General features: G+C 39.8%; 1 protein-coding gene across 2 annotated transcripts in view; it reads left to right on the forward strand.

Annotated features, from left to right (window-relative positions):
- LOC140732977 (septin-2) overlaps positions 1-18,609 on the forward strand; it is a 163,219-nt gene extending 144,610 nt beyond the window's left edge. For both annotated transcript variants that reach the window (XM_073055709.1, XM_073055710.1), the window contains exons 13-14: positions 9,845-9,955; positions 16,150-18,609. In XM_073055709.1, the coding sequence (XP_072911810.1) occupies positions 9,845-9,925 (81 nt within the window). In that variant the 3' untranslated portion in view covers positions 9,926-9,955; positions 16,150-18,609. The remainder of the gene's footprint in view (positions 1-9,844; positions 9,956-16,149) is intronic.
- Positions 18,610-23,841: the final 5,232 nt, after the last annotated feature.

Raw genomic sequence — 23,841 nt, forward strand, 5'->3', positions numbered from 1 at the left:
ATGACAGCTGTGTCCTTACAAATTGTAAAACAATGACCTTATTTCTGCTGGGCAGCCATCAGGATCACCTCCATCAGGAAAGGAAGGATTGAAGTGATGTGAATTGCCTGCTTTGTTGGTAGGAATGTCCAATGGAAGAAGATAAAATAACTTATGAAATTCAGTGCTGTAAACGTACTGTCTTCCAGCATGCAATAAGGACAATTATACTTTTATTAAAGACTTGGTCTTACATTTTCACTGATTTTACTCTTTACATTCTTCTTTGGAATTCTTTTTCTGCAGAGAAATATATTCAAGCTTAACACATTCTGATATATTTTGTGCGGGTAATGACTATCAGACTATGTCCCTAGTGCGTTCATTATCAAAATGAATTTTCTATGTCACATGTTTTTCCAATGCCAAATCAGGTTTGTTCGTTATGTGCCGTGTTGCCTAAGCAGGATCATTTTCATAATTTGAACATTGGCTGAATAAATGTGTTCTTTGCTAAAACGTACCATGTGTGACCATCTTGAGCAGAACCTGCCCAAAGCTTTTTATACAGCAGTCACCATCACTTCATGTTTCAACTCAACCAGAACCTTTTCCCTCTCCAGATCCTCTTTGTGTAGATCTGTCCTTGCATGTGTTTCCACTTCATCTCTAATTCTTTTCTGTATTTTCTACAGCCTGTTTCAGGAGTCCTCTCCAGTCATGAATCCTAAAGCAAGCAATTTTTTTCTTAATTTCCCTACTATTTTTCTAGTTCCTTTCATTGAGTTAACTCGTTCTAAATGGATTCCATTCACAGCATTGAAGATGGATGATTTTTGTTGACTGATATAAGATGAAATGCGCAGATGATCATTGGGGAAAATACATTATTAGTTGTTCTGGGGTGCTGTGAATTCATTACCAGGTGCAAAGTGGAATGAGCAAAACAAGCTGAACTGTTACCCTAGAGCAGGGGTTCCTGATCATTTTTTATGCTATGGATCCCTACCATTAGCCAAGGCATCCGTGGACCCCTGTTTGGGAACCCTTGTCCTATTGCTTTACAATTAGTAGGAATTTCTAGCAAAAGCTCCTCTTTAAAAAATCTTTGAGAGAGTCCTGTACCTTTAGTGGTTAGAGACCGATGGATCAGACAGCAAGGTGGCCACTGGTGTTCTTCACACTGTAGCAGGCCAGGCAGATGTAACATCAAGCATGCATTTTCTCAATGGCATTAGCGAGATTGTATATATACATCTGTGGTGGAGAACAACTACTAGTTAAATGTTTGCTGGTGATGCCTTGATCTCAAAGAATATTAATATTTTTTAAAGTTTCAATTGAGTGCAATAGGGGTTCAATAGGTCCATTTAATGTCAGAGAAATGTATGTAATATACAACCTGAAGTTCTTTTTCTTCGCAACCATCCATAAAACAGAGGAGTGCCCTAAAGAATGAATATTAGAACCCCAAAGTCCCCCCAAGCTCCCCTCCCATACACAAGGCAACAGTGCACCCTCCCCCACCAGGAAAAAAAGCATCGGCGCTCTCCACCGAGCACTCAAGCTTGCAGCAAAGCATCATAAAGACACAGTTGCAGTACCCCAAAGACTACCCGTTTACCCAGTGATTTGACATACCACAGGCTCTCTCTCCCTAATAAGGGAAAAGGAGGTGTACCGTTTCACAGCGAGAGGGGACAGATAACAAACAACTCGCTGATTTAGATAGATAGATAGATAGATAGATACTTTATTCATCCCCATGGGGAAATTCAACTTTTTTCCAATGTCCCATACACTTGTTGTAGCAAAACTAATTACATACAGTACTTAACTCAGTAAAAAATATGATATGCATCTAACTCACTATCTCAAAAAGCATTAATAATAGCTTTTAAAAAGTTCTTAAGTCCTGGCGGTAGAATTGTAAAGCCTAATGGCATTGGGGAGTATTGACCTCTTCATCCTGTCTGAGGAGCATTGCATCGATAGTAACCTGTTGTTTATGTTGTTAAAAGTCTGTGCGCCACTTTTTCCGAGCTCTGTGCCCAAAGCATTGGGTCACTGGGCACATAGCCAGCAGCAATTCCGCTACTTCCGATTTTCTGTGTTCTCCCGCGATGCATCAGGCAGTGGCACCAGCCTTGAATCAGCACGTCTCCAGAACCACGTAAACCCAGAACCCTGAAGGCACGCTCGCCTTCCAGGCCGCGTCCTTGGGATATCAAAAAGCCACCGGTTATGAGGCCCTGAGAATGGGTCCCATTCTCTCAAAGAACTGAAGTCAAGAGTGTACTCCAGGTCAGGGACTTCAAAAGAACCTTGCAAGGGAAAAAGATATCAAGGGTAGAAATGGAGCTGTTTCCGAAGATGCAAGCAAAGATGTTACCGTTCAGCACCATCATCATAATAATTATGAATCTACATGGTACATGGCATTATTTCAGTACTGGTGAGTTTGAAACAATTCCCATTGCATTTTAATGATTAAAACTTGCATCGAACGCTGCCAAAACTAATGATTTTAATATAGTTTGATCTGAAATAAAGACTGTTCCATATTTAGATTGGCGTAGAAACCATGGACTATTCATCTTGCTGAAAGATAGCATAAGTTTACAAAATAGCTTAATAGTTTAGATTGTAAATTTTCTTAGCCATAAGATGGAGACGATCCATTTAGTTCTGTAATGTAAGCATCAAATTCCTCGCCTGTACTGATGGGTTTATGCTAGCTCATGTTAAATTTCCCGTCATTTACAATCTTCATATTCCCATCAACTTTGCATAGATTCCACCCCTCCCCTGTAGACCAGGTGATATCTATAGTAGTTAATTTATCAGCCAGCCAGCTTGCCTTTGTGATGTGAGTGAAAACAGGCAGACTTGGGAGAAATCCACACTATCATAGAGAGAATGAGCCAAGTCCACACAGACAACATCAGGTGTTGGGATTGAGCTCAAAGTTCAAAGTAACTTTGTTATCAAAGTTCATATATGTCTTCATATACAACCCTGAGATTCATTTACTTGCAGGCATACTCAATAAATCCATAATAGAATAATAACCATAATAGAATCAATGAAAGACCGCACCATTGAACATTCAACCAGTGTACAAAAGACAACAAACTCTGCAGATAGAATCAACAAATTCTGCAGCTTAATGTGAAAAAGACTAAGGAGCTGGTGGTGGACCTGAGGAGGGCTCAGGCACTGGTGACCCCTGTTTCCATCCAAGGGGTCAGTGTGGACATGGTGGAGGATTACAAATACCTGGGGATACGAATGGACAATCAACTGGACTGGTCAAAGAACACTGAGGCTGTCTACAAGAAGGGTCAGAGCTGTCTCTATTTCCTGAGGAGACTGAGGTCCTTTAACATCTGCTGGACGATCCTAAGGATATTCTACGAGTCTGTGGTGGCCAGTGCTATCATGTTTGCTGTTGTGTGCTGGGGCAGCAGGCTGAGGGTAGCAGACACCAACAGAATCAAACTCATTCGTAAGGCCAGTAATGTTGTGGGGGTGGAACTAGACTCTCTGAAGGTGGTGTCTGAAAAGAGGATGCTGTCCAGGTTGCATGCCATCTTGGACAATGACTCCAATCCACTCCATAATGTACTGGTTAGGCACAGGAGTACATTCAGCCAGAGACTCATTCCACCGAGATGTAACACTGAGCATCATAGGAAGTCATTTCTGCCTGTGGCCATCAAGCTTTACAACTCCTCCCTCGGAGTGTCAGACACCCTGAGCCAATAGGCTGGTCCTGGACTTATTTCCACTTGGCATGATTAACTTATTATTATTTGATTATTTATGGTTTTATATTGCTATATTTCTTCACTATTCTTGGTTGGAGCAGCTGTAACGAAACCTAATTTCCCTCAGGATCAATAAAATATGTCTGTCTGTCTGTAAATAAACAAATAAATAAGCATATTATTGAGAACATGAGATGATTCCTTGAAAAGTGAGTCCATAGATTGTGGGAATGTTTCAATGATGGCGCAAGTGGAGTGAATTTATCTCCTTTGGTTCAAGAGTTTGATGGTTGAGAGGTAATAACTGCCCTGAATCTGGTGGTGTGAACCCCGAGGCTCCGGTATGTTCTTCCCGATGGCGGCAGTAAGACAAAAGCATGTCTTCAAAGGTTTCAAAGGTACACTTAATGATAGAGAAATACTTTTTCTTTGCAACTAATCATGACAACAGAGAAATGCCACCAAAGAATGAATGTCAGTTAAATGTTAGAACCCCAAAGTCCCCCACCCCCAGTTTCCCTCCCTCCTGCGTGTAAGCAGAAGCAAGCAACGACTCACCCTCCCCCCACCGGTAAAAAAAAAAGCATCAGCACCTGCCGCCGAGCACTCAGGCATGAGCAAAGCAACAGCAAAGACACAGACTTGTAGTACTCCAAAGACTGCTTGCTTACCCAGTATTCGACATGCCATAGGCTCTCTCTCCCTAATAAAGGAAAAAGAGGTGTCTGCATTTCTTAGGGGGTGGGGTTCCGGATGATGTGATAAAACCATGTAGATGTGCTCAGTGATTTGAGGAGATTTGGTTTGTCAATTAAAACACTCAAAAACTCTACAGATGTGTCATGGAGAGCATTTTGACTGGCTGCATCCCTGCTTGTAGACTACTGAACAAGATCAAAATGAGTTGCAGAAACTTGTAAAATTAGTCAGCTCTATCATGGGTACCAGCTTTTATGATATCCAAGACATCTTCAAGGTGTGGTGGCTTAGGAAGGCGATGTCCATCATTAAGGATGCCCACCACCCAGGACATGCCCTCTTCACATTGTTACCATTGGGAAATGGGTACAGAGCTCTGAAGGCACACATTCAGGGATTCAGGAGCAGCTTCTCCCCCTCTACCATCTGATTTCAAAATGGACATGAACCCATGAACACTACCTCACTACCACTTGTTATTTTGCACTACTTATTTTAACTTAACTATTTAATAGACACATATATATATTAATGTAACTTTTTTTTACTCTTTCTTTATTTATCATGCATTTCATTGTACTACTGCCATAAAGTTAACAAATTTCACGACATGCACTGGAGATTCTGATTCTGGTATGGGGAGCTTTACCTGCGATGGACTAGGTCGCATCCACTACTTTTTGTAGGATTTTTTTGTTCAAGGACATTGGTGTTTGCGTACATAGCTGTGTTGCAGCCAGTCAATATACTCTTCATCACACATCTATAGAAGTTTGTTAGAGTTTTAGATGTTGTGCCAAATCTTCGCAAACTCCTGAGGAAGTGGAGGCGCTGCTGTGGTTTCTTCATATATGCACTTCCTTGCTGAGCTGAGGACAGGTCCTCCAAAATAATAACACAGAGGAATTTAAAATTGCTGATCCTCTGATGAAGGCCGGCTCGAGGACCTCTGGTTTCCTCCTCCTGAAATCAGTAATCAGCTCCTTGGTCTTGTAGACATTGAGTAAGAGTTTGTTGTTATGGCACCACTCAGCCAGATTTTCAGTCTCCCTCCTATATGCTGATTCATGACCACCTTTGATTCAGCCTAAGATAGTGGTGTCATCAGCAAACTTGAATTTGGCATTGGAGCTGTGCTTAGCCACACAGTCATAAGTGTAAAGCAAGTAGAGCACCTAGTCAATAGAGATGCGATTCAGATGTCCTATGAGTTGCCACGCTGTTAAAGTTCTCTTGCTGTCTAATGGTTCCACATCGACATTTCGACATTATAACTACTATGTGGGCAGTACGCAACTGCGCCATTTGATCTCATGGAGCACTAATCAGGCTTTTACTAACTATAGGCTTTGACTCTGTCTGTAAATGGTCTAGTTAACTGCTATAGTATTTTGGATAGTTTCTGCCACATTTGCAATACAGGTGTGTGGTTCAGTTTCACAACAGCTGCAACCTTTCCTTATTACAGCAGCCATATAAAGTACTGACATTCAAAGCTGTTTGGTGTGTAATATCTTCAATATTAGAATGATGGTTCTTGTTATGTATGACATGGTCATTGATCTTTACATACTTGCAGTGAATTTGTAGTTCCATTAACAATCCCAAAGCAGTCTTCTATGTTGATGAAGAATCTCTTTACAATTGATCATCTGCAAGTAGTGATTTTTTTTTTAAGATACTGTGTTCCTGTGTTGTGAAATGGCACAAACCTATGGCATTTTACTTGTAGAAGGTTGGAGTGAATCATGTTTCTTGGAGCACACAGTCCTGGCAGATGACAGTGTTCAGTACTAAGTACTGTTAATTTGAGAAAAATGATCTCCTACCATGTTTACTTCTACCTTCCTGAGAGCTGTTCCAAGATGTTAAACCTTCAACAGTGAATATGAATTGTCCAGTATCAGGGCCATTCAAATACAGCATAAATTTCAGATTGGTGCCTTTATATCTATTTGACTACACGGAGCTTGCACCCTGTTTAATTAGTACACTGCATTGAGTGTTGTTCTTCTGATACTTATTCAGTATTTTCATCTCTTGTTTTACATAATGCACCCCGTGTTTTGTTTAATTGTTCCTGTGCTCTACTGTAGAACAGATCTTCTCCTTCACTCTCTCTCCACTTTCTTTCCCCACTGCATCTCAAAAAATGCATTTCCCTGCTTCATTGCAAAATCATTGACCCTACCCAGATACTGACTAAGTATTTCAACCATTTTCTGTTGTATTTCAGATTCCAGCAATTGCAATATTTTGCTTTTGAACCCATTTGGATAGATACCATGAAAGATTTTTGGTTTTGTAGTTCTTTTGTGAATTTAATTGAATACATGATAGCTCAAATATTAGTTGATGCAGCTCCATGGTTCAAGACTGTACTGAACATTTTTGTGTTTTGGCAGTTAATGATACAGGATATACTATAATGTATATATAGTTTATATAATCAGGTAATGATACTTGATTCTAGCCCAGATGTACCTGATATCAGACCATCCTTATTGCCAAACCATGACCATAAGATTTAGGAGCAGAATTAGGCCATTTGGTCCATCAAGTCTGCTCCTTTTTATCTCAGCCCCAATCTCCTGCCTTTGCCCCTTATCCCTTCATCCCCTAACCAATCAAGAGCCTATCAAGCTCTGCTTTAGATATACATAAAGACTTGGCCTCCAGAGCTGCCTATGGCATCAAATTCCACAAATTCACCATTCTCTGGCTAAAGAAATTTCTCCTTACCTACATAATAAAAGGATGCCCTTCTATTCTGAGGCCGTGTACTTTGGTCTTAGAAAATTAAAGTCTGCATTCATTCATGCAAACTGTGTAGAATGAATGCTGACTTTAATTTTCATCAGTAATTTCAATGCCAGTGGGAGTATTGATGCCTGCATTTGCACAATTGCAAAATGAAGATGATCTTCTAAACATTTTAAGTTCTATTTGGGATAGAATATAAAGGAAAACTACCTCAACTAGTCGGAGAATTGAGCCAAATGATCAGTGCAGTATTCTGTATTTCCATAACCAATTTAGTATAGATTGGGAGTTTAAATTCTGTGTTGGTTCATGAGTCTGGAGACTGTGAAGGTGCAGAAATTGATCATAGCATCCATTCATTTAAAATAATACTCATTTGAGGCATGAAATCATGTTCTGTGAGTAAGACCACAGTTCTTTCAAACCTGGCATATCAATATTCAAACAGACAAAATCATTGGCCTGAGAAATTCTTGCTGAGCTCTGAGGTTTAAGTAGTAACTACTGAGTTACTAAGGTAATGCCTGCAAGTGGCTGATGAGTATTAATTTGTAGGGATATTGTTGCCTAGTAGGTAAGTTACTAGACTAATATCCATAGCCTGGAACATTGCTTCATTTATTGAATCTCGTCATAGCAGCATGATTCATTTGATTAAATAAATTTGGAATTTGCATACGTAATCAGTATTAGTAACCACAGCTATCTGGATGCTTTAAAAAAACTCATCTCATTCACCAATGCCCTTTGGATAAGGAATTCTGCTATGTAGGTGCCTTCGGATCCACTAATATGGTTGACTCAACTGTCATGATAGTGCAGGGACAATTAAGAATTGACACTACTTGCTGACATTGCGAGTGACTGCTGCATTCACTGAATAACTTTTAAGAGTAATTTAATTTGCCAAACATCTGAATTGTAGGCTCTAGTACTTGGATTTCATCTTTTCTCTGTCCGATTATTCAAGGGGATCATTTACATCAGTAAACCGTTGAACCTTAAGGACCGAACCTTACTGAGGAGGTATTTTCATTGTACACATTTTGCTGCTTCAGGTTTGGCTTTTATCGCATTGAACTCACATGTGGTGCCTGCTCTTGTCTGGCAGCTACCTGTGTGGAAGCTCACCATCTTGTGGATATGTTATATTTTTGTCAGTCATTTTGCCCTGATTTTCTTCCATCGTTTTTTTCCTTTTGTTATATTTGCAAAAAACAGCAGACCTGATAAACCCTTCCGCTTTGTTCAGTTCTATGCAATCTGCAGAACAAAGCTTTCCCTGCGAATTTGCAATTTTTCACTCCTCGCTTGTTATGTAGGCTTGCCTGCTGAGGATAGAATTAAATATTCCCAGCCAGTGGTCTGGAATTTAATTTCATTGTGAGTGTTCAGCTGCTCTGCAGAAATGGGCGGGTGTGGGGGAGGGAAAGAGAAAAGGCGGTCGAGTGATTAGCAGAGCTTGCCACTGGATGGCACAGTAATGTCAGTGTGAATGCTCAGGGAAACTAGAGACGGACCAGTGCAGATCACGTCCTCCTCCAAATCCAGTTTACATATGCATAGAAACCGTCATTCCCAGTAAACTGAGATTGAGTAGCATCAATTCATCAATAATTTGCTGAATAGTGCAATGCTCAGGACTGCATTCACTCAAGGTTAATTTCTATCAGTGTAACATAATGACTAAGACAATGTCTCCATGCACATTAAGAGAATGCTAATAATTAACCTCTATTGCACCTCTCCAGGTTCTCTCAATCTATTAGAGCTATATAAATTTAATTGGCAATGTTTAGGATTTAAGGTGATTTTTAATTAGTGCCATCCATTCAAATCTGTTTCAAATCTCCAGTGCACTTTATTTTGTGCTCCAGAGTAAACACTCACTCAGTAAGTGATCTCACTGTCAAAGAAATTTCATATAGAGTAAGAAACTAAATAGCATGTTTTAGTTAAAGTTTCACACAGACTATTTCAGAGCTGCCAGTATTGAGATAGTGGCAAATAGTGTTAACAGTATAACCTTCCACTGTTTGAATGCTCTGGACTTGAAGCCAGTATTGGCATTGATCTACAAGCCATTGCTAGAGAGAAGCTGATTTTCAAAATCAATGTATTGTGCAGAATGAGTTGATGTCTTTAAAAGCACTGTGTTTGAGGCAGAATGCAAAACGCTGTTTTTTTTTGGTATAAAAGGACCTTTGAAGTATCCTACCCTGCCCCCAGTCCAAGCATAGTATTGTCATTATAATGTAGCCTCATAAAGCCAATAATATATTTTATAAGGAATATGCACCACAAGTGGAGTGTGAATTATATTCTGTAAAAGTCAGGAGACCCTGCCGTTGCTGAGAGCCTTGCTTTGGGGGTCTTTTTTTTACAAATCAATATTGTGTTTATAACCTAACTGTGATTATCACTTTACCTCTATTATTAATCAAAGAACTTCTTAGTTAATAATGTTCAATATATTTGTGTACAAAGAATATAACACTGTCATATTTAGTTACATTTTTAAATGAGATTTGTGGATTGATGTTGTGTAAGCGACATTGTTCCCTTTGTGCAAGTATTTCTAGTGAACTATGCAGTAAAATAATGTTATAAATGAACAATTATTTTCTCCTCAGTTGCGTCGAATGCAAGAAATGATTGCTCAGATGCAGGCACAGATGCGAATGAAGCCTGCAGATAATGGAGATGGACTGTGAGTGATGAACTAGTTCTACTCTTATTTGCAGGTAAGAACCTTTAGTGAACTCAGCCTACCCCAATCTCTCTGTGGGTTATTGGAAAATGGATGTCAGTTAAATGAATGGAATTCACCTGAGAACCATCAGTTGCCTGAATCTTACAACAGAGTATCCACATAGTTTACTTGAGCCCGTAGAATCAGAATTATTACAAACCAGAAGCCATCCAGCCTAATGAGCTGATGCTGACGCTCTGTAGATCAATCCAGGCAGCCTTCCACTGGTTTACTTTTTGCTTTATCTTTGAAATCATTTATTGTTTTCACTTTCTCTGCCCTCATGTCAGTGGTTCCTGATTATTGCCAATTGCTCCATTGTTTAAAAAAGATAGTTCTCATATTCTCCCTAGAGTACTTGGCCAAAATGCTAAGTCTGTATTCTCTGGTCCTTGTACCTTTAGCAGATAGGAATAGCTTTCTCCCTGGAGCCAGGCAAGGTAGAAAGCCAGAGCTGTAGTGTGACAATTCTTGCTGGAAAGGCCTTCATTTTTGACCATGTTGTGAAAATGACTTCTTAAAGCAGAGAGTTAATGTGAAAACTTTCTTGGTTAATTAAAAAAATACAGCCAGGTCTCTGCTGTTGAACATACTGTCCTTTCGGCTGAATGAAGTCTGGCTGCAAAACAGAATCAAAGAAGCAAAAGCTGGAAGATGGCTCTGAATTTTTTTTCATAGATGTTTAGAATCGTACAGTTCGACCACAGAGTTTCTAATTTGGGATAGGAATGTATGTGAAAACATGAAACTTTGGAGAAAATAGGGAAACTGTCAGCTGCATTTTAAACAATGCCCCAAAGAATCCTCCCACTGCTTCTGTTTAATTGCTTCCACCTCGGCATGTTTCTCAAGCTGTCCAATCAAACTGTTGTGCAGTTCTGTGGAATTCAAGCTGTGAGGCTGGCCAGAGGTCAAATGGACCACAAGATATGCCTTATATTTTTCTCCCACTTTCCTTCATCTTTCTATGCAAGGTGAGGGAGTTACGTTTACATTTCAGAGTGCTTCAAATTACGGACTCTTGAGAGTTGTATCTCTGAACAACTTCCTGTTAGTGTGGGTGGTTTGAGTTATTTTGTCTGTAGCTGATGATTACAAGTTTGAGTGACAGGGCTGGCTCTGAATGTTCACAGTGCTAATTCTGTTGCTGTTTTCCTTCAGATTAAAGTCGCAGTGTTTTTCTCCATGTTAACATTTGCAAAGTTGAAATTCCAACAGTGGTAGTCTTTGGAGGTAATAGGCGTAACTCAATGTTGTTCAATTAATCATATAACACATGTCCATTCAGTTCTTTTGCTGATGTTTGTTCATTAAAAGCATGATCCCAATTTGTCACTCGTCTGCTCCGATCCATAGCCCATCAAATAGTTAATGTATATACCTAACTGAACTTTGGAGGTTATTGTTACATCTGATTTCATCACCCTTTCAAGTGATGCAATCTGTTTGGTTGTAACTCCCAGCATAAAATAACTTGCCATTTTTCCTCCTCTTCCATCTGCGAAGAATGAAGGACCTGATATAAAATTTGAATCCATTCCTTTCCCATTTTCAACCAAGAGCTTTGTTGTATGGATCAAACAGTCAGCAAAGCTCCCTGACAAGAGGAGTCCCATGTTAGCTGAAAGCAGTGTTTCATTCCTTAGTTTATGCTGAATTAGCAGACTTGTGGTTGGGGAGAGGTTTACAAGAACAAAAGGAAACCATGTATTCTCTCAAAGCCAGTTTGCTGAGATCCTGGCTTATCTGTGAGCTAAATCTAAATGGCCTATGCTCCTGCATTCTTCAAGATCTTTAGTTCACAAAAATCTATTAATTTTGTACTTAAAATTTTTAACAATTCACCTTACTTCAAGGGTGAATAAGCTCCAAGCTTGTACCATCTTTTTAATGTATTTCTTTTTTCCCGGGCTCAATCCCGAATGGACTGTCTTTAAGTTTTATATAATGGACTCTCAAACTGATGAAATAATTTGCATTCACTCCATTGGTGTTCTACAGTGTCTACAAATTTTTTGATAAAAATCACATTGTCAGGGTTCTGAAAAAGGGTCTTGGCCTGAAACATTGACGATCTATTCATTTCCATAGATATAGTCTGACCTGCTGAGTTCCTCCAGCATTTTGCGTGTGTTGCTTTGGATTTCCAGCATCTGCAGACTTCCTTGTGATAAGGAATATATTCATAGTCTTGTAATCTGTCTCATTTGAATGTACAGACATAAGAGATTGCAGATCCTGAAGTCTGGAGAAACTCAGTGAGTCAGACAGCTTTTATGGTCAGTTGATGTTTTGGGCCAAGACTTCTTGTTCTTCCTCTCCCGTCAGCCCCCTTGGCTTCCCTGGCCGGTTCCACCTCATATTTCCCATAGCTGTCCAGTCCCTGTGCCCTGTACCCTGCCGTTCCCCTTCAGGAAGGTCTCAGGACTCTCTTGTTTCCTTGTGAAATACAGTGCAGGTCATTTGTCCATTTTCCTCCACAGATGCTTCCCGGTCCACTGCTTGTCCAGTTTTTGTGTGTTGCTTGAAGTTTAGATGTATCTGTTCTTCTATCCCTTTAAGGCTATTTTATGTATACACACACACATATGCACACATCCTAAGGTGTGATGCTCAGGTCTCTATGGAAGGTCATAGTCTGTCTATAGTTGTAGCATTAGTTCTACCCCCTTGTCTCCAGTCCTCACAATATAATTATCTTTTCTCTTTGCTTTCTGCATCCATACATGTAATTTTAAAGCCTTTTGGGTCCTCCTTTATTTGAAGATGTGCAGAATTTAGAAGATCAAGTTCAAGTCAAGTCAAGTTCAAGTCACTTTTTATTGTCATTTCGACCATAACTGCTGGCACAGTACACAGTAAAAATGAGACAACATTTTTCAGGATCATGGTGCTACATGAAACAATATGAAAACTACACTGAACTATGTAAAACAGTGCTAAAAAATTACACTAGACTACAGGCCTACCCAGGACTGCATAAAGTGCACAAAACAGTGCAGGCATTACAATAAATAATAAACAAGACAATAGGCTTAGTAGAGGGCAGTAAGTTGGTGTCAGTCCAGACTCTGGGTATTGAGGAGTCTGATGGCTTGGGGGAAGAAATTGTTACAAAGTCTGTTCGTGAGAGCCCGAATGCTTCGGTGCCTTTTCCCAGGCAGCAGGAGGGAGAAGAGTTTGTATGAGGGGTGTGCGGGGTCCTTCATTATGCTGTTTGCTTTGCGGATGCAACATGTGGTGTAAATGTCTGTAATGGCGGGAAGAGAGACCCCAATGATCTTCTCAGCTGACCTCACTATCCACTGCAGGGTCTTGCAATTTCCGAACCAGGCAGTGATGCAGCTGCTCAGGATACTCTCAGTATAACCTCTGTAGAATGTGGTGACGATGGGGGGGTGGGAGATGGACTTTTCTCAGCCTTCGCAGAAAGCAGAGACACTGCTGGGCTTTCTTTACTATGGAGCTGGTGTTGAGGGACCAGGTGAGATTCTCCGCCAGGTGAACAGCAGGAAATTTGGTGCTCTTAACGATCTCTACCAAGGAGCTGTCGATGTTCAGGGAGGAGTGGTCGCTCCGTGCCCTCCTGAAGTCAACAACAATCTGTTTTGTCTTGTTCACGTTCAGGGACAAGTTGTTGGCTCTGCACTAGTTCGTTAGCCGCTGCACCTCCTCTCTGTATGCTGACTCGTTCTTGCTGATGAGACCCACCACGGTCGTGTCATCGGCGAACTTGATGGTTCGAGCTGTGTGTTGCAGCACAGTCGTGGGTCAGCAGAGTGAACAGCAGTGGACTGAGCACACAGCCCTGGGGGGCCCCTGTGATCAGTGTGACGGTGTTGGAGATGCTGCTTCCGATCTGAACCGACTGACGTCTTCCAGTCAGGAAGTCTAGGATCTAGTTGCAGTCAGTTTTTGAGGAATGATTGTGTTGAATGCTAAACTGAAGTCTATGAACAGCATTCGAACGTACGTGTCTTTTTTGTCCAAGTGGGTTAGGGCTTTGTGGAGGGTGACGGCAATGGTGTCATCTGTTGAACGGTTGAGAAGTTATGCAAACTGCAGGGGGTCCAGTGAGGGGGCAGCCCTCATGATGTGCCTCATGACAAGCCTCTCAAAACACTTTATGATAATGGGATGTGAGTGCAATGGGACGGTAGTCATTGAGGCAGGACACTGAAGACTTCTTTGGCACAGGGACGATGGTGGCAGCCTTGAAGCATGTTAGAACGATGGCGCTGCTCAGGGAGATGTTGAAGATGTCAGTGAGAACATCTGCTAGTTGGTCTGCACATCCTCTAAGCATTCTGCCAGGAATATTGTCTGGTCCAGCAGCCTTCCGTGAGTTGATCCCGCACAGGATTCTCCTCACATCGGCCACGGTGAGACATAGCACCTGGTCATTTGGAAGAAATGCTCTGTTCTTTTGAAATCATAACCCAACATTTGCCAGTATTGTAACTTATTTGCCATAATCTGTTACGGTCACTTTGTAAGTTCTTGCATCCTTCCACACTGCGGCAGAACAATCAACTAGTGTCTCTAGCAAAACATAGTGAATTAGGATTAATTTCTCTATGGCACACCCCATGAACTATGTAGCTAGTTAAATGCATTATGCCCAGAAGTAGTTCACATTCTTGTTCCATTTTGGATGTAAAAACTTGAATAGAGATTTAGGCTTCATTTAGTTAATGTACATTCAGTTGTGCCCCAAGCAACGTTTTACTGAATGTAATCCTTGGGAAACTGGTGTTCGGCCTGTATTGTAGGTTGATCAGACTCTAAGAATCTTGATTGCAATACTACAGTTGGTGAAAAGAAAACAGGCTTCTATCTAAGATTCTTATATGGAGTGTTTTAAAATACTTACCACTGGATTACAATCAATCTTGCTTTCCTTTTGATTGAAAAGCTTTGTTGTAACTGACTCATTGTAGACTCTCAGAGAAAGGTGGCATATAGGATTACACAATCCCTGAAGAAGAGAAATAGAAATTATTTTGTTTTTTTAAAATAGAGAATCGTTGTATGAGCTGGAGCAAGATGTATCATGGAGACATTCAGTATTTGTTTTACTATGACTGCAATACGGTGTGAAATCTGTTGTTTTACGGTAGCAATACAGTGCAAAGACACAAATCTATAAATTACAAAATTAAGTAAATGGTGTTAAATAAAGTGTACAATGAACAAGACGTTATGAACACCATGTCAAAGTATTTCTGCTCAGATATTGTACAGTATGTTCAAGGTCTAGTATTGTTTGAATGAGAGGCTGCACAGGAGGCCTTTTGGTCTATTGTATCTGTACTAGCTCTTTAAAAGTCACCCAGTTAGTTTCACACCCTTGTGGTTTCTGAATTTTCCTGTATTCTGTCACATTTCTGTTTAAAGTTACTATTGAATTTGCTTCCACTTCCCTTTTTTGCTGTGCTTCAGATTGTAGCCATACTCTGAATCCTTAAAAATATTCCATATTGTGCCAATTTCTCTTGGTTCTCACCTTAAATCTGCTCTTTGAGTAATGACCCTTCTGCCACTGGAAGCAGTTTCTCCTTGCTTGCTGTAAATAAAATCTTTCATCATTATTTTAAACACCTCTAAAAGTTCTCCTCTCTTGGCCTTCTCTGCTGTATGGAGAATGATCCCAGTTTGTCTAGCTTCTCCACACAACTAAGGTCCACCACCCACAATAAAGCTTTTGTATATCCTTAATGTAACCTCTAAGTGATATTGTCATCCTTTCCAATACATGGTGCCAGAAATAAGTGCAGAAGTTCTAGGAATGTTTATGGATATTTGCATCTGAAGCATATTGCTGTGACAAAAGCTCTTGCAATTCTTATTCTTCTGGGTAGCCCTGCTGAAATCGTGTTCATTTAGCAAGATTCTGATGTATGATACTATAAGCATTATCTGTAGGGTTTCAGATATTGAAAACACATCTGAATATTTGTATTAACTTTACCATATCAGATTTCACTGAAATATGATTACATAAGTATGCTGTGCATGACTTGTGTTTACAGTGTCTTAGGTTTGTTACATTAATTTTATTGGACTTGAGAGAAACACTTATGATCAGTTTCTAGGATTATTTAATGTTTTGCCAGTTGAGAAATAAATTCAAAGCAACACTAGGAGAAAGATGCCAGTTTATAACATCTTTCTATTTTTCTGCAGGGATGGAATATGATGCGTCCCATGGTTGCAAACACTCTTTATCTCTCAGATGCAATACTGACTCTACAGTGAAGCTGAAGAAGAGACGGCGTTTACAAACCTTGCATGGAATTTTGGTATCACTTTACTGTAATCACAGATATATTTTCTACCCTCCTGTTTGTACTGGTATTACTTGATTACAATGGGAATCTTTATATGGTTTTTATATAGTTTGTAAACCTTCATGTATTATGGCTGCACATTTTTGAGCTTTCACAGGCATATAATCCTTTTCTTCCAAGTGGCAGATTTTGGTGCCTATCACAGCTCCTATCAACATCAGAGATACGGTCATTAATGAGGAGCAGGGAAAGCCAGCAGAGTTGCCCAATTGAAGCCCCAATGGCATTCCATTGAAAAAAAATTGGTACATGAAACCCTTTTTTAATTTGACAACCATGTAAAAATATGCTGCTGACAGTGTTCCAATGTGTTAAGTGAATCAAACACTATGATTGTTTTTCAATTCTGTGTGTTGGCACAGTTACTTAGTGTCACATGGCATTCCTGCTGACAAGTTCTTTGATAAGTGATAACGGTTAATGGTGATAATTACTTTCTGTCATATTTTAAAGCTTGCTGAAGGGCTGAAATAAACTTATAGTTACCTGTTTACTTTGTAGTCTGCAGCAGATGCAGCTAAATTGCTTACTCATTAATCTGTGGTAGACTCTGATAATCCTAGAGGTTTTCAGCATGAAGTAACTTGGGGTTTCATGCCAACAAATGTATTACTATACAAAATTTCTTAAGCTGAAACTCGAAACACTAAAACGAAACCTTGTAAACCAGTGTTTTAAAAAAAGTGAGTCTCAGATGTGCCCGAGATTTTGTTAAACATGGTGCAATGTAGCATGTTGAAGAATAACTGTACTGATAATTAGAATTTCATATATTTATTATATGTATATTCTTAGTCATGTGTTTGCACATTTTTGGTATCCTTAGCATTTTGAAATCATGAGATATACTGTATAAGTACAGGTTCTTCATAATTCAATTGATGGTAGTTTTGCACATTAGTCAAAAATTTGGGGTTCAAGTTCATCTCAAGGACCAAGTGCACCATCTATTGCTGATGATCAGTGCTGGACCAAAGATGTACAGAATTTTGGAGTTACTGATATTTGGATTGAATTTTGATCTTTGGTAACTCAGGTAGATGTTCTCAATCTCTTTGCTTTTCAAAGGATCAGATGTTCAGCTTCTGTCCAGTCAAAGTTAAATAACACTGACAGTAACTGATGATGTGTTAACTTACCTTGCTCCAATTTACAAGACTGTGCAGCATTAAAAGGACCTGAATTTTGTTTACGTAACTCCAATATAACAAACTGTGCAGGAAACCCAGAGGTATTTACAAGTTCTACATACATATGTCTTTTGAGCTGCATGCTAAGATGGGCCACTGATATTCCTTATTGGAATTGCTGCAGATCATTCCAGGCAGATTTTTTTTTTGCAAATCACATACCGCAAATCTAAGCATAATTCATTAATTTTAATACTGGATCTTTTTTAAATCTACAAAACTATGAACGGTTAATTAATGCTGTTTTAATTGAGGCAGTAAGGATAAGTTTAAATTTGATTAATTGCATAAACACGGATCCTATATTTAAAAATTAAATATATCAAATTTACTGCTCTTTCAGAGAAACTAAAATATGCCAATTATAACTCCAATCTTTCCATTTTAATCTTAATTAGTATTTGAATGGTTAGGTAAGGTTTTTTTTGAGGTGCAAGCATTAGTTTGCAGCAATGTAGCAACAACGTGTAGTTTATTTTAAATGACTGACTTAAATTATATGACCTGATCAGAGTCTTAAGTAGGTGTCTGAAAATGGGGAACCTGCATTCCTTGAGAAACTCTATCACCAGGTCACCTGTTAGATCTAAGTTTTGAAATTGGAAACATTTAAGAGTGCTAAAAGCTTGATATGATCTTCAGGGACTGACAGACTAAATGGCATTGTTGCCTTTGTGGTTCCCCATTTTCAGAAAACTCCCCACCTGAGTATGATTAAAATACTTCATGGCACCAATGTTCCTGGAAAAGTATGTGCTCACTGTTTTGTTTTGCATAATATGGCTGCGATCTTTTGTATAACTTGCTCATGTTATTGATGAAGTTGCATTTGATTACACCAGAAGGAAGAATCTTGGTGCTTGGATCAGTGTTTCTCATATTGTTTGCAAAACCAGTTACTGTTCTGTTGACCAAATTGCCTTAAGACTGACTTCAAATTTTCTAGGGAAGTGGGACTCTTTTTGTTTTTGGTTAAATGCCAATAATCTGCCACGAGGAGCTTTTGTTAGTTATTCCAGACATAATCATATAATGCTTTTATCTTTGTACACTGCATTTGTTTTTATATCAAGTAGTCAGCAATAAACTGTACAGGAATGAATTAACTAACTGTGCTCATTTTAATATATTTAACCTGATTTTCCCACAAGGCGTTCATTAACCAAAAGAATATGGCAGTGCATAACTGGAGCAGTTGTGGGTTTAGTAGAAAGGACTGAAATAAAGTGAGAATGATATACAGTGGATTCTGCTTAATTGGTCCATTGGTTAATCGGGACAGCTGTTTATTTTGGACATCCCTTCAAGAACAAAAACTAATTGAGAAAATAGCTGAGATTCCCTTTGTTTATTTTGGAACTATGCCGCTTAATCGGGACAGGGAATTGTTGCTGAACAGTTTCTAACTAGTGTCATTCGCATGAACTTGCATGGGCATTAGATACTACACCATTCTTAAAACGAAAAATTTCTAAATAGCATCAGTTATGTTTGTATTCAAAAAGTAGTGATTGTTGATATTTGGTGAGAAATAAGCAGTAAGACAATTCAGATCTGTTTGGCTCTCTGCAGTTTCAAGCATTCAGGCTTAGAAATGTCAGATAGAGCTACTTCAAGTTAGGAACAATGTAGAATTTGAAGGTATTGACAATCGTCTTGAATGTTACAATGAAAATGAAGATTTGGAGGATACAATCGTTGAAAATATTGTATGAAGGCAATCTATTATCTGCACTAGGTGTCTGCACTTATTTTGTTTATTTATAGTCAATCAAATGAACACAGCATCCTGTTGGTTGTCTGTTGTATCCGAAAGTAACAGTGAAACCTGTGCAGGAGAGCTTTTAAGGTGGAAAAGCTGTTGCACTGGGACAGTTTTGCTCTCTTGATATCAGATGTCCGGGTCTACTAGTACGAGTAGCCGTCACAAATCAGGGTCTTTATTGGTTACAGTAGATAACCATAACTATTACTGTACCTTATCATGCCTTTAGTTTTCCACAAATGTTGAAGAACCGCCTTTTTGGCCATTGTATCTCACTATTGATCTCAAGCTTCCAATCCACTGGAGCTGACTTCACCAGGGTATGAGGCCCACTGGATACCCTCACCTGGTTTGGCCCACCTGTCGAAGGGTGTGGCTGCTGTCACATGCAAACAGCTACTTGGAGCCATAGGTGAGAGCTGACTGTCCAGTGAGATGCCCCAGAATGGACAGGACAAGCCCCTTCACCAGAGGTGCTACCCCCACCCTGGACACCCCAGACACGGCAGTGTACACCGGATGAATTCCTGTATAGGAGGAATACTATAGGAACTAATGCACTGCTTTTTACCACTGTAGTAGCATTGGTAGTGTTCTAATATATTCTGTATTTCATTTAAATACATAATTTGTTACTCAGTTAAGCAGTAGTTGGTCATTCTTATACATTTTCAACTATTTCCATAAAACTTGGGGTAATTGGGGCATTTGTTTAATTGGGTTTCATTTAAGTCTGTGTTCCATTTAGAGTCCACTCATCAGTAACGTATGTGAATGTGTAGCTGTGGTTTATAAGGTTGGTGGGAATATAATAAGGTGATATTAACAGAAAACTTGGGGTAGAACTGAGCTTTAATATTCTTGTAAGCATGTTTAGAAAGAAAGGACAGTTAAAGAGAATATTAGTGCTGAAGAAAGAGGATGTTGCAGAAAGGTTGTGATAAAATCTGTTTTGGTTAAGGCTATAAAACGGTAGACGGAACTGGGACTGGGTGTATTCTGTAGATAAACAATGAGTGGGAAAGATGGAGGGAATTTACAGTGACATGCATATACCACTGCAGCATTACAAGGTGGGGCTTTAATTATCCAATGTAAAATTAGAACAATAATAGTAAAGGCAGAGAAGGTAAAGTGTTTCTAAGCCTCTCCAAGATAATTTTCCAGAACGGTATGTTTCTAGGAGGCGACATTGCTGGATCTGGTGAATGAGGTAGATTAAACACACCAAACTCTGGTGGGAGAACATTGGCTGACAGTGATCGTAAAGTTCCAATATTTAATGTTACAATGGTAAAGGAGACAATCATCCACACTTAAAGTAACTATTTGGGTAAAAGGTTGATATTAAAGGGATGATAGTCAATTTGGCCCAAGTAAAACAAAACAAAAAATAGCAGACGGAACTGTAAACAGATCCCAAAAATGGAAGGATCTCAGCCCCAAATGTTAACTATTTATTCCTCAGTTGCTGCCTGCCCTGCTGACTACCTCCAACATTTTGAGTGCATTGTTCTGGATTTCCAGCATCTTCAGGACCTTTTGTGTTAAGGAAGAAATTAATCAGGTGCAGTTGAGCACATTACATTCAGGGATAAGGGGAACACAAATACCTAGACCTCTCTGATAATTGTAAGAGGAAAATAAAAGGAGTTAAAAAGGTTATGTATGATACATACACTCACACCCTGCATAATGCTGTCTCTGGTGAAGTGGCTAGTGCAGAAACAAGGCAGCCAGGATTTTCCTGCAACACTGGAGGCCATAATTGAAAAGGACGATTATCCTCCCGAGCTTGCCTTCAATGTAGATGAAACAGGCCTATTTTGGAAAAGAATGCCTTCTCGTACTTTCAGCTCCTGAGAAGAGAAACAGGCATCTGGGTTCAAGGCTGCAAAGGACCAATTAACTCTCTTGCTAGGAAGCAAGCTAAAGGTGACTTTAAGTTAAAACCTATGATTGAGTATCATTCTGAAACCACCACGAGCAATGAAAGACATTTTAAAGTCAAGTCTACCAGCAATTTGGAAATCAAACAAGAAAGCCTGGTGACGATTGAAACAAAGTTGGTTTGTTTCACATTTTTGTTCAGCAGTAAAGTGGTATTGTGAGGAACATGACCTTGAACCTAAAGCATTGTTGGTGGTTGATAATGCCCTGGCCACCCTGAGAATCTTGACATGCTTCGGACCTGCATTCCTGTAGAAGTGGTTTACCTTCCACCCAACACCACTTCATTACTCCAACCAATGGATCGATGAGTAATCTTAAATCCTCCTACCTTCGTCACACATTCAAACAACTTCTAGAGGAAACAAACAGTCAAGACAAACAATTTATCGGGCAATTTTGGAAAAACTACGTCATGAAAGCAGTAGGCAATATAGTATCAGAGCAGCCTGGGATGAATAAACTTCAAACTGCATGAGCAGAGTGTGAAGAAGCTATGGCCAGAAACATGCAATGACATCCTGTGATTTCAGGTGGAACCAGTCATTGAAAACATTGTTGAACTAGCCTATGAAGATGGATTAGAGGATGTTAATGATGGTGATGTTGAACAGTTGCTGTATTCTCACGGTGAGAGCCTTAATAATGAAGAGCTCTGAGAATTGGCGGAGCAGCGCGTTCTAGGTGAGGATACAGATGGAGAAGAGCAAACACCAGGAAGAACCACAAAATTCCTCAGCACTGGCATCACCTCACTCACACAAATTATGGACCAGTTCATCGATAATGACTCTGACTGGGAGTGAAGCAATAAGGCAGTGAGAGGTGTTCTTTACATGATTTCCTGTTGCCGACAACTGCTTCATGAGAGGAAACTTAAGCAAAGGTAGTCAAATCTCAACGTCTACTTGAAGAAGAAGCCAAAGTCAGAGGAGGACTCAGAGCCTGGCCCCTCCTCTAAGGTGTAACCACCACCCACTTCCCTCTGCTGCTGCTGTTCCACTGATGTACAGGTTTGGCCTCTTTGCGTGTTTGTTACTCCACAAATTACTATGTATACATAAAATAATACATTATATATCTTAAAGTTTGATTCTTTTTTTAAAAAAAACAGGCACACGGATCCATTTATGTATTGTTATAATGACCCCGCAAAGAGCTGATTTACATGGCGCTCCACCTTTGAGGAAGGCATTCTCAGCATTAAGTGGGGTCTGAGTTTCCTGGATTGAGATACTAGCAGGAAGTGGCCTGATTATAATAAAATTAATAGTGAACGTGAGAGAAGAGGTGTGTTTGTGGAAAAGATTAACTCAATATAAATCGGATTTCAAAAGTGTTCTTATTAAGGATGAAAAGAAACCCTTTCATGAATGCTGAGGACATTATTATGATAATGAAACATTTCAAGTGCTGGTTCATTTCGAGGTGCCGTATTATAGAAAAGACAATGATTCATTGGATCACGGGTACAATCACAAGGTTAAATTAGAGAGCTTGGGACAGTTCAAAGTAAATTTAATATCAAAGTACATATATGTCACCATATGGAACCTGAGACTTGTTTCCTTGTGGGCATACACAGTAACTACAAGAACCATAATAGAATCAATGAGACTGGAGCTAACAGAGCAGACATTGTGCAAACTGCAAATATGGAAGAGAAGATGGCACTGGTGAAGCTCAGCAACTACTTACTGGCAGCAAACAGCACTAAGGAAACAACAAAATACTTTGTTTACCAGAAAAAGTGCTATTAATAATCACCACAAGCAATAGCCTATAACTTCCCTTTGGAGCTGGAGACAATTCAATGAAGCAGAACTGAGGCGAGGCTGTAGGTCTGCTGCCGAAAATGAGGAAAGACCCGAGGTTTAATCAATTGACTTGCCAGGCTGAATTGGAAAGGTCAGGGACCGGCCAAGTTGAGGCTGTGGGTCCAGGTCCCAGAACCTACTGGACCGGATGTTTGGATGAAGTGCTGGGCCAGACTGGGAAGACTGGGTACAGGCTGATTCAAGGCGGTGGGGTCCAGGCCCCCAGCGCTTATCAGAGCGACGGAGCCCGATGTTTGGACAATGCCTGGCCAGATTGAAAAGGTCAAGACCTCGGGGCCAGAGGTGAGGGACAGGACAGTTCAGATTGCTGCTCTGTAACATTTACTTGATTCTGCGCTGAACTGAGGTTCCAGATGCTCTCACATCGGCCTCAGAGAGTGAAAACACAGGATCATCAGGGACTGTGGGAGTTTGTGATGATTCCTCAACTTTTTGAAGGACAAAGCAAGCACAGAAAGCATTGAGCTTATTTGGGAGCAAAGCTGTGTTGTCATCTGTGTCACTTAGTTTCAATTTTTCTTTGAATAGAGATTGAAGGGAGATTTGATTGATGTGGATAAAATGATGAGAGGCGAGGATAGTCACAGTTGTGAAATAAAGAAGAAAATTAAGAGTAGCATGAGGAGAAATTTCTGACTAATGTGGACTACATTATGGCCTTCAACACTACTGATTTGATCAACACGGAGAAAAATTCCCAGACCTATGGGGAAAGATTCAGTGGGAGGACTTGTAGGTTGCTCTAAAAGAGAGCTTGTACAGACAGGATAGGCAGAATGTCTTTC

This window comes from Hemitrygon akajei, chromosome 9, assembly GCF_048418815.1.
Source record: "Hemitrygon akajei chromosome 9, sHemAka1.3, whole genome shotgun sequence".
NCBI classification, from domain to species: Eukaryota; Metazoa; Chordata; class Chondrichthyes; order Myliobatiformes; family Dasyatidae; genus Hemitrygon; species Hemitrygon akajei.